This window comes from Polypterus senegalus, chromosome 4, assembly GCF_016835505.1.
Source record: "Polypterus senegalus isolate Bchr_013 chromosome 4, ASM1683550v1, whole genome shotgun sequence".
Taxonomy (NCBI): Eukaryota; Metazoa; Chordata; class Cladistia; order Polypteriformes; family Polypteridae; genus Polypterus; species Polypterus senegalus.
In genome coordinates this window covers 145,641,171-145,653,997 of record NC_053157.1, presented here as the reverse complement: position 1 = coordinate 145,653,997, position 12,827 = coordinate 145,641,171, and the positions used below count along the sequence as shown (strand labels likewise).

At 40.2% G+C, this 12,827-nt stretch overlaps 1 protein-coding gene across 1 annotated transcript in view; it reads left to right on the top strand.

Annotated features, from left to right (window-relative positions):
* The window catches only part of sorcs2 (sortilin-related VPS10 domain containing receptor 2), a 1,110,734-nt gene extending 1,098,256 nt beyond the window's left edge, over nt 1-12,478 (top strand). The window contains exons 24-27 of the mRNA XM_039751427.1: nt 29-128; nt 220-322; nt 1,341-1,486; nt 6,599-12,478. Of these exons, the coding sequence (XP_039607361.1) occupies nt 29-128; nt 220-322; nt 1,341-1,486; nt 6,599-6,663 (414 nt within the window). The 3' untranslated portion in view covers nt 6,664-12,478. The remainder of the gene's footprint in view (nt 1-28; nt 129-219; nt 323-1,340; nt 1,487-6,598) is intronic.
* The last annotated feature ends 349 nt before the right edge of the window (nt 12,479-12,827 follow it).

Genomic DNA, 12,827 nt, shown 5'->3' with positions numbered 1-12,827 from the left:
TTCAATATCTCTTTGTGTTTTCCACCAGAGAATTCCTGCGATAAAGCAAATCCTTAATAGTAACAATGTCAGCTTTATTGTGCGAGGTGGCTTGGTGGTGTTAGTTAGCCTTTCTGATTTATACTTAGGTGGGTGCCTTGAAAATAAATTTTAACTGGACAACTTTATTTGATTTACCAGCCACTCATCGACCACTTTTCAATATATTTTGCCTTTCAGATTCTCACAGGGGTGGTATTGGCAGTGGATTCTGGGCCCTAGCAGTAATATTTGTCATAAGCCTCGTTGCAGTAGGCGCTTTCATTCTCTATAAGTTTAAAAGGTAGGTCAATGTGCTTTTCAAAAGTGTCACTGGTGTGCTTAATATCAGATAAGTTAGGTAAAAAATAAATCATATAAAATGTGTTAAACTAAAAAAATATTTGTCTATCCAATTTATTGTTTATTTATCCTAGTAAGGGTTTGGGGTAGCCAAAGACTTTCCCTCTGGCCCTACGTGAGTTCACTTTTAGATCTATTTATTTATATGTACATTTTTCCCATACAAGGTGGTAGCGCTAGTGGAGCCAGTCTAAGCAGCATCTGACCTAAGGGAGAACTTCTCCGTTTGTTCAAACTGCTTTTTTCTATTTATTTTTGCACAAACCTAGAGGCAGCTTGAGGCAAAGAGAAGGAGACAGGACAAGAATGGTCATCACATGACACTTTAACACACATACTGCCACACTTACTATTTTAGGATCTGGGAGTTAACTAAGAGTACCCATGTGGAGAGCTCCTCATGGACTTTGACCAAGCTGTAGCTAGAAACCAGGACTCTGGAGAAGTCAGGCAACAGTACTGTCCTTTCAATCATTGTATAAAATACCTCTAAAGACCAAGATAAGATGTGATGACCAGAGACCAATGCCTCCAAGTCACATAGTTTTTGATAGTCTCATACATTATAATTTGAACCAACTTCTGAAAATGAGTTATACAGTTAGGGATGACCCTAGACATTATCTCCTCTTACATGATCCTATGTGTATTGCACCCCAAACCAAAAGCAGACCTATTTAACATGCCAAGCTGTCATATTTGCTATTTTTGTAGCTCTGACAGATCCTGTCGCTCTTGGTGACACTACTGACACTTTGTGGGTGGCTGATTTTGGCAACGTCCTTTTATGATGCAAAGACCTTCCACACAATTGCAAACACTGATGGCACTCCTGTCTTTGCTGTGAAGCAACACCCCTCTGTCTTCATACCTGTTTAATTTTGTTAACCATTGATTTTGTGACTTTAACTTTTATCTTATGTTATACTTAAGTAGCTATGTTGTTGCTTTTTTTTCAGAAAAATGCCTGGTAGAAATGTATACGCCCAAATGCACAATGAAAAGGAACAAGAAATGACAAGTCCTGTCAATCACAGTGAGGACACGCAGAACATCATCCAGGGAGAGGAGTTTATAGATGATGATCTCGATTCACAAACATTAGGTAACAATGGGGGAGAATTACTCACTTACTGTATTTTTTTTTTTTGTGCAGCATTTATGATTATGCGGATGGTTGCTTGATCGACATAAGAGTTTTAACTCTTTCAGGGCGGATGTCGACTTTTGTCGAAATTCAGGGGTAGCAGACAGGAATCAGCTATAAACTGCAACTAAACTCACTGTTGTATTTTAGTTTGACTCTCTTTGCTAGAAGGAAAGTTAGCTTCAGTGATCTAACTTGATTCCCTGCATGTGCATGAGTAGCAAAGAGATCTGGCGAGAGACCAAAGCAAATGGGCAAAGCAAAATTCTCCATTGATGATGTTTTGTGTACTATCGTTGAATCAGACTTCTCAGACTCCGATTTTGATGCGAGTGATCTGGAGTTGGAGATCGAAAACGAAAGTGAAGTACCAGCATCAGATGGTCATGGTGCTGAACACTTCTGTGTAGCTGATGCGCTTACAGCAACGTTCACCTGGGAGGACCACCACTTACAATGACACGAAGTGCAAACCGGATTGTGTCGCACTGCAACTGCCAGAAACCGTGAACAGACACCGATATCAACTACAGCATGCCCAGCAAGAGACGTTTTATGTTGATTTACTGTATGTATGAAACAGTTTCAGGAAACTGAGATCTTTGGAAAGAATATTCAGCCCTCAAAGAGTTAAAGGCAGTGGTCTGCCATTCTGGTACTCTGAAAAACAGAGGGGGTTTAATAGGTGGAAGTCCCTGCTGTTTACCAATAAGGCTAAGGATTTAGGCCGAGCAGATGTATGGAGTTTTGGGGAAGCTTTTCAGAGGAAATAGACTAAAACTAATAAGTTCCACAGGTACATTTTAATAATATTTGATAAATCCAGAAAATAAATACTGAGAGTAGCTTACAAAAGTAAGAACAAACTGATTACATTGGACTAGACTGAAAAGAAGTTAGATTTTGAGTTCTTAAACCAACTCAATATTAGACCAGTGACATCACCAGTCTGCTCCTTTTTGATAATTTCTACGAAACCAGCTACATAAGTTCATGCCGTAATTTTTTCAAAGATCTCACATGAAAAAAGTACTTTTATTAGTTAAATATAGTGCAACAAAAAGGCGCTATATCAATGCATCACCTGACACATACAGACACGGGAGGCACACTTATAAAACAAACACAATGTTTTAATTTTCTTCACCCTTTCCCACAGGCACAACACTGTCCCAATAACCACCACCAAAACCAATACAGGGTGGTCCAGATATAATTGTGCAACTTTAAATCTAATGCACCTTGGAAACATTGCCCATTATCGAGAAAAGGTGAACACATCGCACCCGCTGTTCGACTGACATCCGTCTCCCCGCCATTTTGGAATGCAGGTCAGGTGCTGTCATCTATCGGCAACAAAAAGAATTTTTTGTGAATTCTCTAATGTAATAAACTTAAGTTATAGCGTAATGTAAATTGCATATTATGATCTGGACCCCCCTATACTTCTTCTTCTCTCTTTTTCCTCTACTCCTCTCTGTCAAGCTTTGTCTTCCTCCTCCTGACTCTGGCTCTTGGAATGGTGTCTGCTGGTCCCTTATATAGTTCACCCGGAAGTGCTCCAGGTGTTTGATTACGCATTTCCAGCAGCACTTCCAGGTGTGGCGGAAGAACTGCCCATAAGGGTTCAGCAACTCTTGCTTCAGCACCCCCTGGTGGCACCTGCGGATCCCAAAAAGGCTGTATCGAACTCCAACTCCCATGAAGCCCTGCGGGAGTCCGAGGCACCGCTACAACCCAGGGGGGTTGACATCTAGCATCCCAAGGGAGGTAACGCTCCGTCCATGCTGGCTTCCCTGCTCCTCCCAGCGTGTAGGTGCCCCGGCCTGGCAAGAACAACCGGTCGCAGCCTACAAGAGACAGAGACTTTATGCTGTAGGTTTGACAGGGTGAGTGCCAGGAAGATAGCCATTCCTTAAAGGACATAATAGGGCCTTGAAATACCGGCTGTGGACTACTCTTCACAACAGAAACTGAGTCAAGCTTTTTTCAACTACTGTTAAGTTGTGCTTGAAACTGATGTGCTGTGAGGCGCATTTTCACACAAGCTGGTGACCCTCAGAAACTTGTCTTCTGATTGGGTTGTGATTTTGGGTGTGCCAGATCTCTTCCAGTTTCCAATTGGCTTTGGATTGTGTAGGTGACCATTGTACTCACTGACCCTTTTTTTTTTTTTTGCAAATTTCTCTGAATGAAAGGCCTACACTTCTACAGGTAATAATGCTCTGTCTCATTTCATTTGTTAATTTCAGATTTCTTGCCATTATTACTGGACTTTACAGCTTTCTACAGTGTAATATTGTCCAAGTACTACTTGAGAGGGTGGAGTAACCCAGTCTGTTCCAACTCTACTTTAAGAGATAGAGGATGTTTAAGTAATCAACAGAAGTTGGGACACCTGTGCAAATTGTTTGTTTCAACTTACAAGGTTTAAACTAAGGGTTAAATGAATTTTCTTTAATTGATACCGAACATCTGTAGGTTGTAACCTATTAGTTGTTCTCTAACGTATATATATTGTGAGATTTTTGAGACTCCCCAATCGCACTGTGTGCTGAAACTCTGCTAAGGCAGGAAGGGATTGCATGTCTGCCACCAATGCAACTGCAAGTTCACAGGCTGAAAGCATAATGTGTTTGTTGCCTGGTGGCTGATTCAGGGAACATTTAAAATCACCCACTGTCCTGGCCATATGCTGCCGCTCGCGTTGTGAAGGTGGGGCTGAACACACTCTAAGGAGATGCGGAAGATCAGTTGCTGGCTTGCTACTGCCGAGCTGTGTGTTCTGCTTGTCGTGCTGCACGTCAATCATTTAAAACCCTTTTGTCTCACTGCCTTGTCTCGCAGAACATTACATTTTCTCTCACGAGATGTTAGTGTCTGTCACAGGACGTCAAAGTGTCTTCCGAGAAAGACATGTCTAGACCCAAGATTTTTTTTATTATAATAGATAATTTTTAAGTGAAAGCTTAATGTCTGTCTAATTGCTATTAGTGAGCCAGAAGCCCTACATGTTCCTTCTGCGCCTTTCCTCTGTACTCGCGTCTGTCTGAACCTCTCATCATCACCTGGGCTCCCTATCTCAGTCGCATTTTCATAAAGCCTGCTTCTCAGACTCCAGTTTTATACTTCCTGGTTTTGAAGGCAACCCTCTAAGCATGCCTCCTACACCTTCGTCGTCCTTGTGTGTCTCAAACTTGCACTTTGTTTTTTGATTGCGTCACTAAAGGCAAACTGACCAGTCACACCAAAAAATGCTGACCAATCAGATTGCTTTGAGGGACTTTGACACACATGCAAACACACATAGACCTTAGTGTTTTATTAAATAGTAGATTGTCTTATCTAAGAAAGCATTGTTTACAAAGTTGTAGAAATTCAAATCTCACCAAATTTCAGTATTGTTCCTGGGATTTCAAATGTCTTGTTTCAGTCTCAACATGGACTTCACCAAAGTACAGACGATAAAGGATGCTCAGTTCTCAGTTCCATCAAGCAGGTCCAACATCTTGTTGGTTTTGCTAATTGCTATCAACATTTGTCAAGAATTTCAATACATTCCCAATTTAGACTCCCATCTGTCATTTGATACACATGTCCATCACCTTTGTAAAACTGCATTCCTTCATCTCTGAAACATAGCCAAACTCCGTCCCTACCTCTCCCTCTGTGATGCTGAAACTCTGGTTCATGCCCTTGTTTCATCCAGGCTGGATTATTGTGATGCACGCCTCATCGGGATCCCCAGCAAGAGCCTTCAAAACCTCCAACAAATTCAAAATAGTGCTACAAGAATCCTGATGAGGGTGCGGAAATATGAACACATTTCACCAATCCTTCGGTCACTTCATTGGCTCATTATCCCCCTCTGTATCGAATGCAAACTCTGTTTGTTTACTCACCAGTATATCCATGGAAATGCTCCACAATATCTGAAGGAACTCCTTTTACTGCAATCCACTGCAAGAAACCTCCGTTTTGCAAATACCTACCGCCTTCACCCCCGGATGACCAAACTTCATACAATGGGTGACCGGGCCTTTGCAGCCGCTTCCCCACGGCTCTGGAATGCCCTACCAGAGAGCATAAGAACACAGCAGACTGTGGGCTGTTTTAAAAAACAGCTAAAGACTTTTCTATTTAGGAAAGCTTATTAACAAGAATGCTATAATTATTGTTGTTTTATCTCTGTTTTTATCTTGCCTTGCCTTTGTTTAAACTTTTTATGTAGCACTTTAAGATTTACTGCTAATGTAAAGTGCCCTATAAATAAAATGCATTATTATTATTATTATTATTATTATTGACGCTCCCATCTTGCAGCTGTGGGTGCTTTCCAGGGAAATTTTGGTGTGGTGTGTGACATGGGCATTTGGAGGATACTGTAGTCAAAATAAAGTTGTGCAAAATAAAATCTCACACTGGTAGCAAAGTTAAGAAGGAGAGAGTCAAATTACAGGTTAAAGGGATATCAGTTTATTTTACCATTTATTATTTTTAAGGATTCACACTTAACAAATGAACAAATCATCTTCTGGTGCTCATTTTTTTTTTCTGATTTGCTTTGTCAGGCAGTCATTTTCTAACCCGCTTAGTCTTCAACAGGGTCATGGTGAGGGGCTAGAGGCTATCCCAGCCAGCACAGGGCACAAGACATGATCAAACGCTGGGTGTACACGCACACACACACACACCACACACACACACAGGCTAATTTAGTATTTCCAGTCCACTTTATGTCTTTGGACTGTGGGAGGAAACTGGAGCACCCAGAGGAAGTAATCTGTAATTTTTTATTAATATGATGGCAGTAATGTAAGATGATGCAACATGAAGGCTGATGCAATGCAATATAAGATGATAAAAATCTAGCAACCTGACATTAGTTAAGCATGATTCTCCTGTATATAACTGTGAGTGTGGATTGAAAACTACTATAACCAAAGATTGGCTACTCACAGGAAAAACAGGCAATCAAGTGGCTGATTGATATTCTTGGCATACAACAAGGCCAATATTTCTACATATATATATATATATATTTTTTTTTTTCTTTCTCTCTTGTTACAGGAAATCATTCTGGTGTGGTCTTGAGCATAAACTCCAGAGATCTGCACAACTACCTGTCCAGCTGATGTTTGCATTTCTAAACAAACTGCAAAGACTTGTCTCTCTCTATCTATTAATTGTTCGGTTTTGGGACATCGAGGCAGAAGCAGGGAATTCAGGATTTGTTATTGAACAGACTTCAGCCAGTCAGCTCTGTTATGAAACAAAATGAGACTTTCCATAATGGACATCAGAAGAAAGCAACAGTTTGTGATGTTCTTAATCCTCTACTTAGCACGAATACAACACAATATGCCCACTTCCTCACTCCTGCCCCTTCCCACACACAAAGAACCCAGGTATTTGAAAAAGGACACGGGGCTACCGTTTTTTTTAATCATCCATATCTGATTTGTAGGGAGTGGTGTTCAAATCAGAGAGCACCCGTATCAGTAGTTAAATGAAAAAAGATGGCCCGTCCAGCTTTTTGATCCTTTTTGGTACATACTATTTAACCCTGAGAAGATTCAATTCTGTGAGGTTTTAGGGCAAAGACAAACCTCAGCACTACATACAACCTTTTCTTTCCATCCTCGGCAGTATAAGACAGTTGCTCTTAGTGTCGCCGTTTCGCTCTTAGTGTAGTTTGGCCTCAGTCACCCACAAACTGCCAAGTCAGACGACTTTTTAGGTTAGCTCTAATTTATCGTGAATGATCAGGTAGCTTAACTGCTAATTCTTGAGTGTTTCAGCGGCCAGTAACTGCTCCTGACTTTTCCTAACAATGGGATAAAACAGACAATACCATTCATGTTGGAAATCTTCCCAGTCACTTGTCAGTGTCGTATTTGCACCCATATGCTTAGCTCAGCACACCGGACATTTCTCGTAAAGCATGCGTTTGTATTCATTTTTAGAATTCTAAGGTATAGTCTAACCCTCTGTGACGTGCACATGGCTCTCCTGCAACAGGTTTAGAAATCTCTAGACATCTTTACTAAAGGAATGTAATTATGTTCTGGGATTTTGTACCTCCATTCGTCATGATCATAAAACGATGCATCCAACAAGCTACTTCTGGGCCAAAAATCTCTCATTATCATCTCTCTCTCTCGTCTGCTGTTTTAGCTTCACTTGCCTTGTTAATGTGGTGTGATCATCACTCCAGTAGGTGCAGGTTTGGGAACCCTTTCCTTTTTACTTCCTTACTGCAACCAAACCAACTAACCATAATGTTCTGTTTGGCTAATTTGATGCAAACTGCAAACATTCTCTATTAAATTGCTATTGTTTTCATAATTAGTTTGATTTTATTCGTTTATTGGTAGCTTCAAGTTTGCAAATTGCACCCAGAGGTCCTTGTATAAATATGGCCTCCTTCACCCCACACTTCAGACGTCTGTACAGGACATGATAACCACAAACATTGCCTTATGCCTTCTTCACGTCATTTTAGAAGTGAATTAAAGCCCCTCAAGACTTGAAGTCAGCTGTGCCTCCTCACAGTTAAGCTCAGGTTACTAATTTTAAAATTTTCATCTGTAAAGCAAATCATTTCTTTGTAACCATCTTCCTATAATATCAATTTTAATTACTATTTACTCATTATTTAAATATTGCTATGCCACTGACTCTCCAAGAGCTTTTTAAATTAAGTGATTTTTGCAACCATTTAATCCCATTTGGTGTTATGGCTCACAGAGGAGTGACATTCTGTGCTTGTTATCTGGAACTGAAAAAATAAAAACAATCGCTGTGAAGTCTGCTTTTTCTGGGAAAAAAAAATTATTAAACCTGCTTAAAACAGCAAAAATAAAAAACAGTGGTCGAGCCAGTACAGAGTCACCAGAAATTACACATATTCCTGTTATATTCTTACTCCAAAAAAAAATCAAAAGTAAAGAAGTCTTGGAGAGGCCGTTTTGAGGAGCCGTACAGGGGGGCTTGGAGGCAAAGTCTCATTTTAAGGGGCTATCACTTCTTAAAAGTGTGTTGTGCAGAGGTGTTTGAATCGGGCCAGGCCCACAGTGAGCTCCGTATCAAGAATTACCAGTCAGTCAGTCAACACCTTGTTCTCTACATCTTCTTTCATGGGTTTCTTCCCCATAAGTCATTTCTTAATAAAGTCCACATTACACTGGAGTGCAGTCCTTAATGGTTCATCACACTATGGAGCAAAAGAAGGACACAGAAGCAGTCCATCGATCTGCTGTTTGTACTCACTTTTTCTCAGGGACCAGAGTTCAGTAGGAACCAACAGTGAATCTCAAACCAGGCTATCTATCACTCGCCACATGCTAACCCTGAGAATATGTCACCCATCGCCAACTTGTGATTGAACAGACACACCGTGTGCTGCCACTTGAAATCCATTCCCAGATATAGCTCTACAGCGTACACAAAGGAATAAAGCGATGCATGCTAAAGACTGAAATTGCAGGGATGCACACACAGGCCAGGGTTTGTGATCGGATAAATGCAAATGATCTCCCACATCGTCTTCAACGCTCCGTTTAGGCCATCTGAAGTTGGCGTCTCCCTTCACAATTTGACATTGAAAATAGTGGTGTCCATACATTACTTGATCTGCCGCTGATACACACATTGTGGCCATCGTAGGGTGCGGAATTCTCTGGCTACATAGACGACTGTTTTCCATAAACAGGTGACAAGTTAAATGTTGGTTGGACGTGCAAATAAAATCACAATCACTGTACTTTCTACATTTGATAATATTACCACTACTACAACTGCAATTCGATCGCTTTGTTCAAATCCATCTCTCTGTTTCATGAGCCTTCTTTTTATTTAACGGAGTTCTGTGGAGTCGGTCTTTTCAGGCAACCTTTGATGTAAGATCTCACGTTGTTATGTTCATATTGGACTGGAAGTGAACTTCAAATAAACAGGATATTACTTACAGAATGACCGAGGACTTTCACAATGGAATTTTCAGAAACACGCAAAAGTTTCATATCAAAATATAATAAGATCTTTCTTGGGTAAAACCCAAACGTTACCCAGAATCAAAAGTTAAAGCTGAAAATCAAAACCAGAAAGTCTTATTTTATTTTTTATACGGAAAAGAAGAATGCATTGCATATATATGGTGCTTTTCAAGACACTGAAAGTGCTTTATATTCAGAGGGGGAGGTTCAACCACATGGATGATGCAACGGCAGCCATTTTTGCGCCAGTGTGCTCACCACTCATTAGTTATTAGGTAGTGAAAGGGTGAGAAAAATAAATTAGCCAGTGTTGGACAGAGTATGATTAGGTGGCCAAAAATACCAGGCCATGATGGGCAATTTAGTTAGGACTTTAGGAAACACACTACTGTTTACGAATGATTTTTTATGATCAGAGAAAGTCAGGGCCTCAGTTTTATGTCTCATCCGAAAGATGGTGCTGATTTATTCAGCACAGTGTTCCCATCACTGCCCTGGGGCATTGGGATCCACTCACAGGCTACAGGGTAGGCACACCCGGCAGGCCTTCCCAACACCTCTTCTAAGCTTTTTCTAGCTGCTCTCCCAACCTAACACTGGCCGGGCATTAAGTCTGTTGTGAGTCGCTTTCCAAACAGTAAGCTCATGCTGTCATGCATTGAGACGTGCCCGAAGCGCAAGACCAGCAACAAACGTGATTGCTATGGAGGTGTCCAAGGAATATCATACTTACTCTACATCATTATTTTGTACTAATTTTTACTATTAAATTTACTATACTATAAAATAAAAACTACACTATTAATTGTTACCTTATTTTTATTCTGACATTGCTATTTGGTTTCTTATGAATGTCACCATTTTGTGACTATGATTACTAGCAAAGATGCCATAGCTGGACAGGTTTGTAGTTGCACTTGACATTGACATGCAGAAGCTATTTAAGATGGCGGCACACAGTCTTTGATGCCCAAGTATTTAGATTCTTACAAAAACAAAGTTAAGACTATAAATTCTTACAAATGTTTGAAAAAGGATATTTTAGTTTTGATTTACAATTTGTTTTACTATTGAAGTACATTTTAGTTTTGCCATTAGTCTCCCTAATTTCTTTTCTTCATCTTCTGTCCTTTTCTACAAGTCCATTCCACCTTGGCCACAATAGCAATCACAAAATATTTCAAAGAAGAAAATCAAAAATAAATATAAATTAATAGCACGTGAGAGACAAAACTGATGTCCAGCACACTAATAACACGTGGATGCTTGCGTGATCTTTTCTAACGGACCTGTTTATAATTACCAAATAAGCTAAAATCCAATTTCCATGGGAAATATGAAAATGTTCCTGTGTCCTTCATTGCTCTTGTATTGTGCAAAGAGTCTCCATTTCTTTCCTTTAGCATCACTAGGCTGCTTATTCCTGGGAATCCTATGAAATGCGACCGCCTCCATCATTGTAAAATGTACACCTGCACATAACACAAAGCTAACAGATGGAAGGTCTATAAAGATGACAGCATCCTCCCACATTCAGACCTGGCAGCACTGGATGCACAGTAAGATGGGAATCATCTCAGGTGGTCTGTCAAAGTGAACAGTGCTGCACATGCCGCCCCTCACTTGACCCACAACTGATGTGTGCACATACAAACATTCAAAAAGCCCACAGACAGGGACGTCTCCTGAACTCACAGTGGCACCGCCTCATCCAGCATAACCGAACATGGTCATACCTGCTTAATCCAGTTTAGGGTCACATGGCGCCAGAGGCTATCCCGGCAGCAGTTCATCCAAGGCAGGATAATGAATTGAAATTGACTGCTAAGTAGAATCCTTTTCCCCCCAAGAAACATTGAAGCAAACCCTTGAAATTGGCATCTAACTGCAGTTCAAAGCAGGCACTGAATGAAAAACCAAATATGTGGGAATGTCAGGGGGACCACCATGCAGCACCTTTGTAACTGATTGTAGGCCTTTGGGTAGCCCAGAAAGTGGGCTGCCATTCAAACAGCGAGTCTTACTTGCTTCTTTGTCCGACTGTCCCAGGCTTGTTTATAACAATTAACTAAATAGCTGAGACTCCCAGCCTTGAAATACGCGTGCATTGTGATGGACCTCCCTACTTAAGACTGAAAAACTATGAGGTGACTGGGGGAGGTAGTAAGTGCATTTATTTCAAAACATACCAAAAGTGATCCTGTGAAAACTGACTGACTGGCAGGTAGACCACAGCTGAACTGTGCCATCCACATTTATTTATTCAAGCCATTTGTCTGAAAAGTGAGACACATGGACGACATGGAATGAGAAAAACTCCAGCAACATAACACACATTGTCCCGTTCACCACAAGGATCGAAGACTCGGCACTGCTGTTTCCCTTGCATTCTATTTTTGTCCAGAATATTCCTTTCTTTTTTCTTTTTCACTTTGTTGTCGTGCGTTCTGTACATCCACACTGTTGGCACCCTGTGCCATTGACACTTACTTGTACATCTATTGTACATATGCTGATGTTGGCTTGTTAGTTTTATAGTGTTGTGATGTTTGTAAAACTCTTCTGGGGCAATGGAAAAAAAGAAAAAAAGAAGAAGAAGAAGAATAATATACATATTTGTCGGGGTATTAACTGTTGACACAAAATTGTGAATTGACTGCACATTTTACTCTTAATGTTTTCAGTAAATGTTCAAGTATTCAGCAAAACTGTAGTGCACATAACCAAGCGTCTACAAAAGGGTAACCACGTACTTCATTTTAACTGTATAGATTTATTATAAATATATATATATATATATTTTTTAATCTGCTCATTGCAGACTTAACAGCTTCCAGAGCGTAATAGACACATACTACTGTATACATACCTGTGTACTCTGTTGCATCCAAAGGTATGCTTTGTTTTTACAAAATGCACTTCAAATTGTGGTAAATAAAACTGGTTGAAAACATCTGCTTCCATGTTCTTGCTTACCATGAGCAAAAATCCATTTTTGTTACAGATGATGATGATGATGATATTCACACATACTTCAGATTGCTTAATATCTCAAGAGTTATTTTTATACTTTGCTTATTTGAGTCAAAGAAAAGTGTGTGGCTATCACACCGTTTGTGGCAGGGGCACCACTAATGAAGTCTCGTCTCCCCATTTTGTTGTGTTCACATCAATTTCCAGTCAGGTATTGGAAGAAACTCAAAGGTAACTTAATTTGCTACATGAGATAAGCTGTCATTCTTTTTGTCATGAAAGTAACACACAAGCTAAACATGTTAAGTAGGTGTTGTAATGCTCCAAAT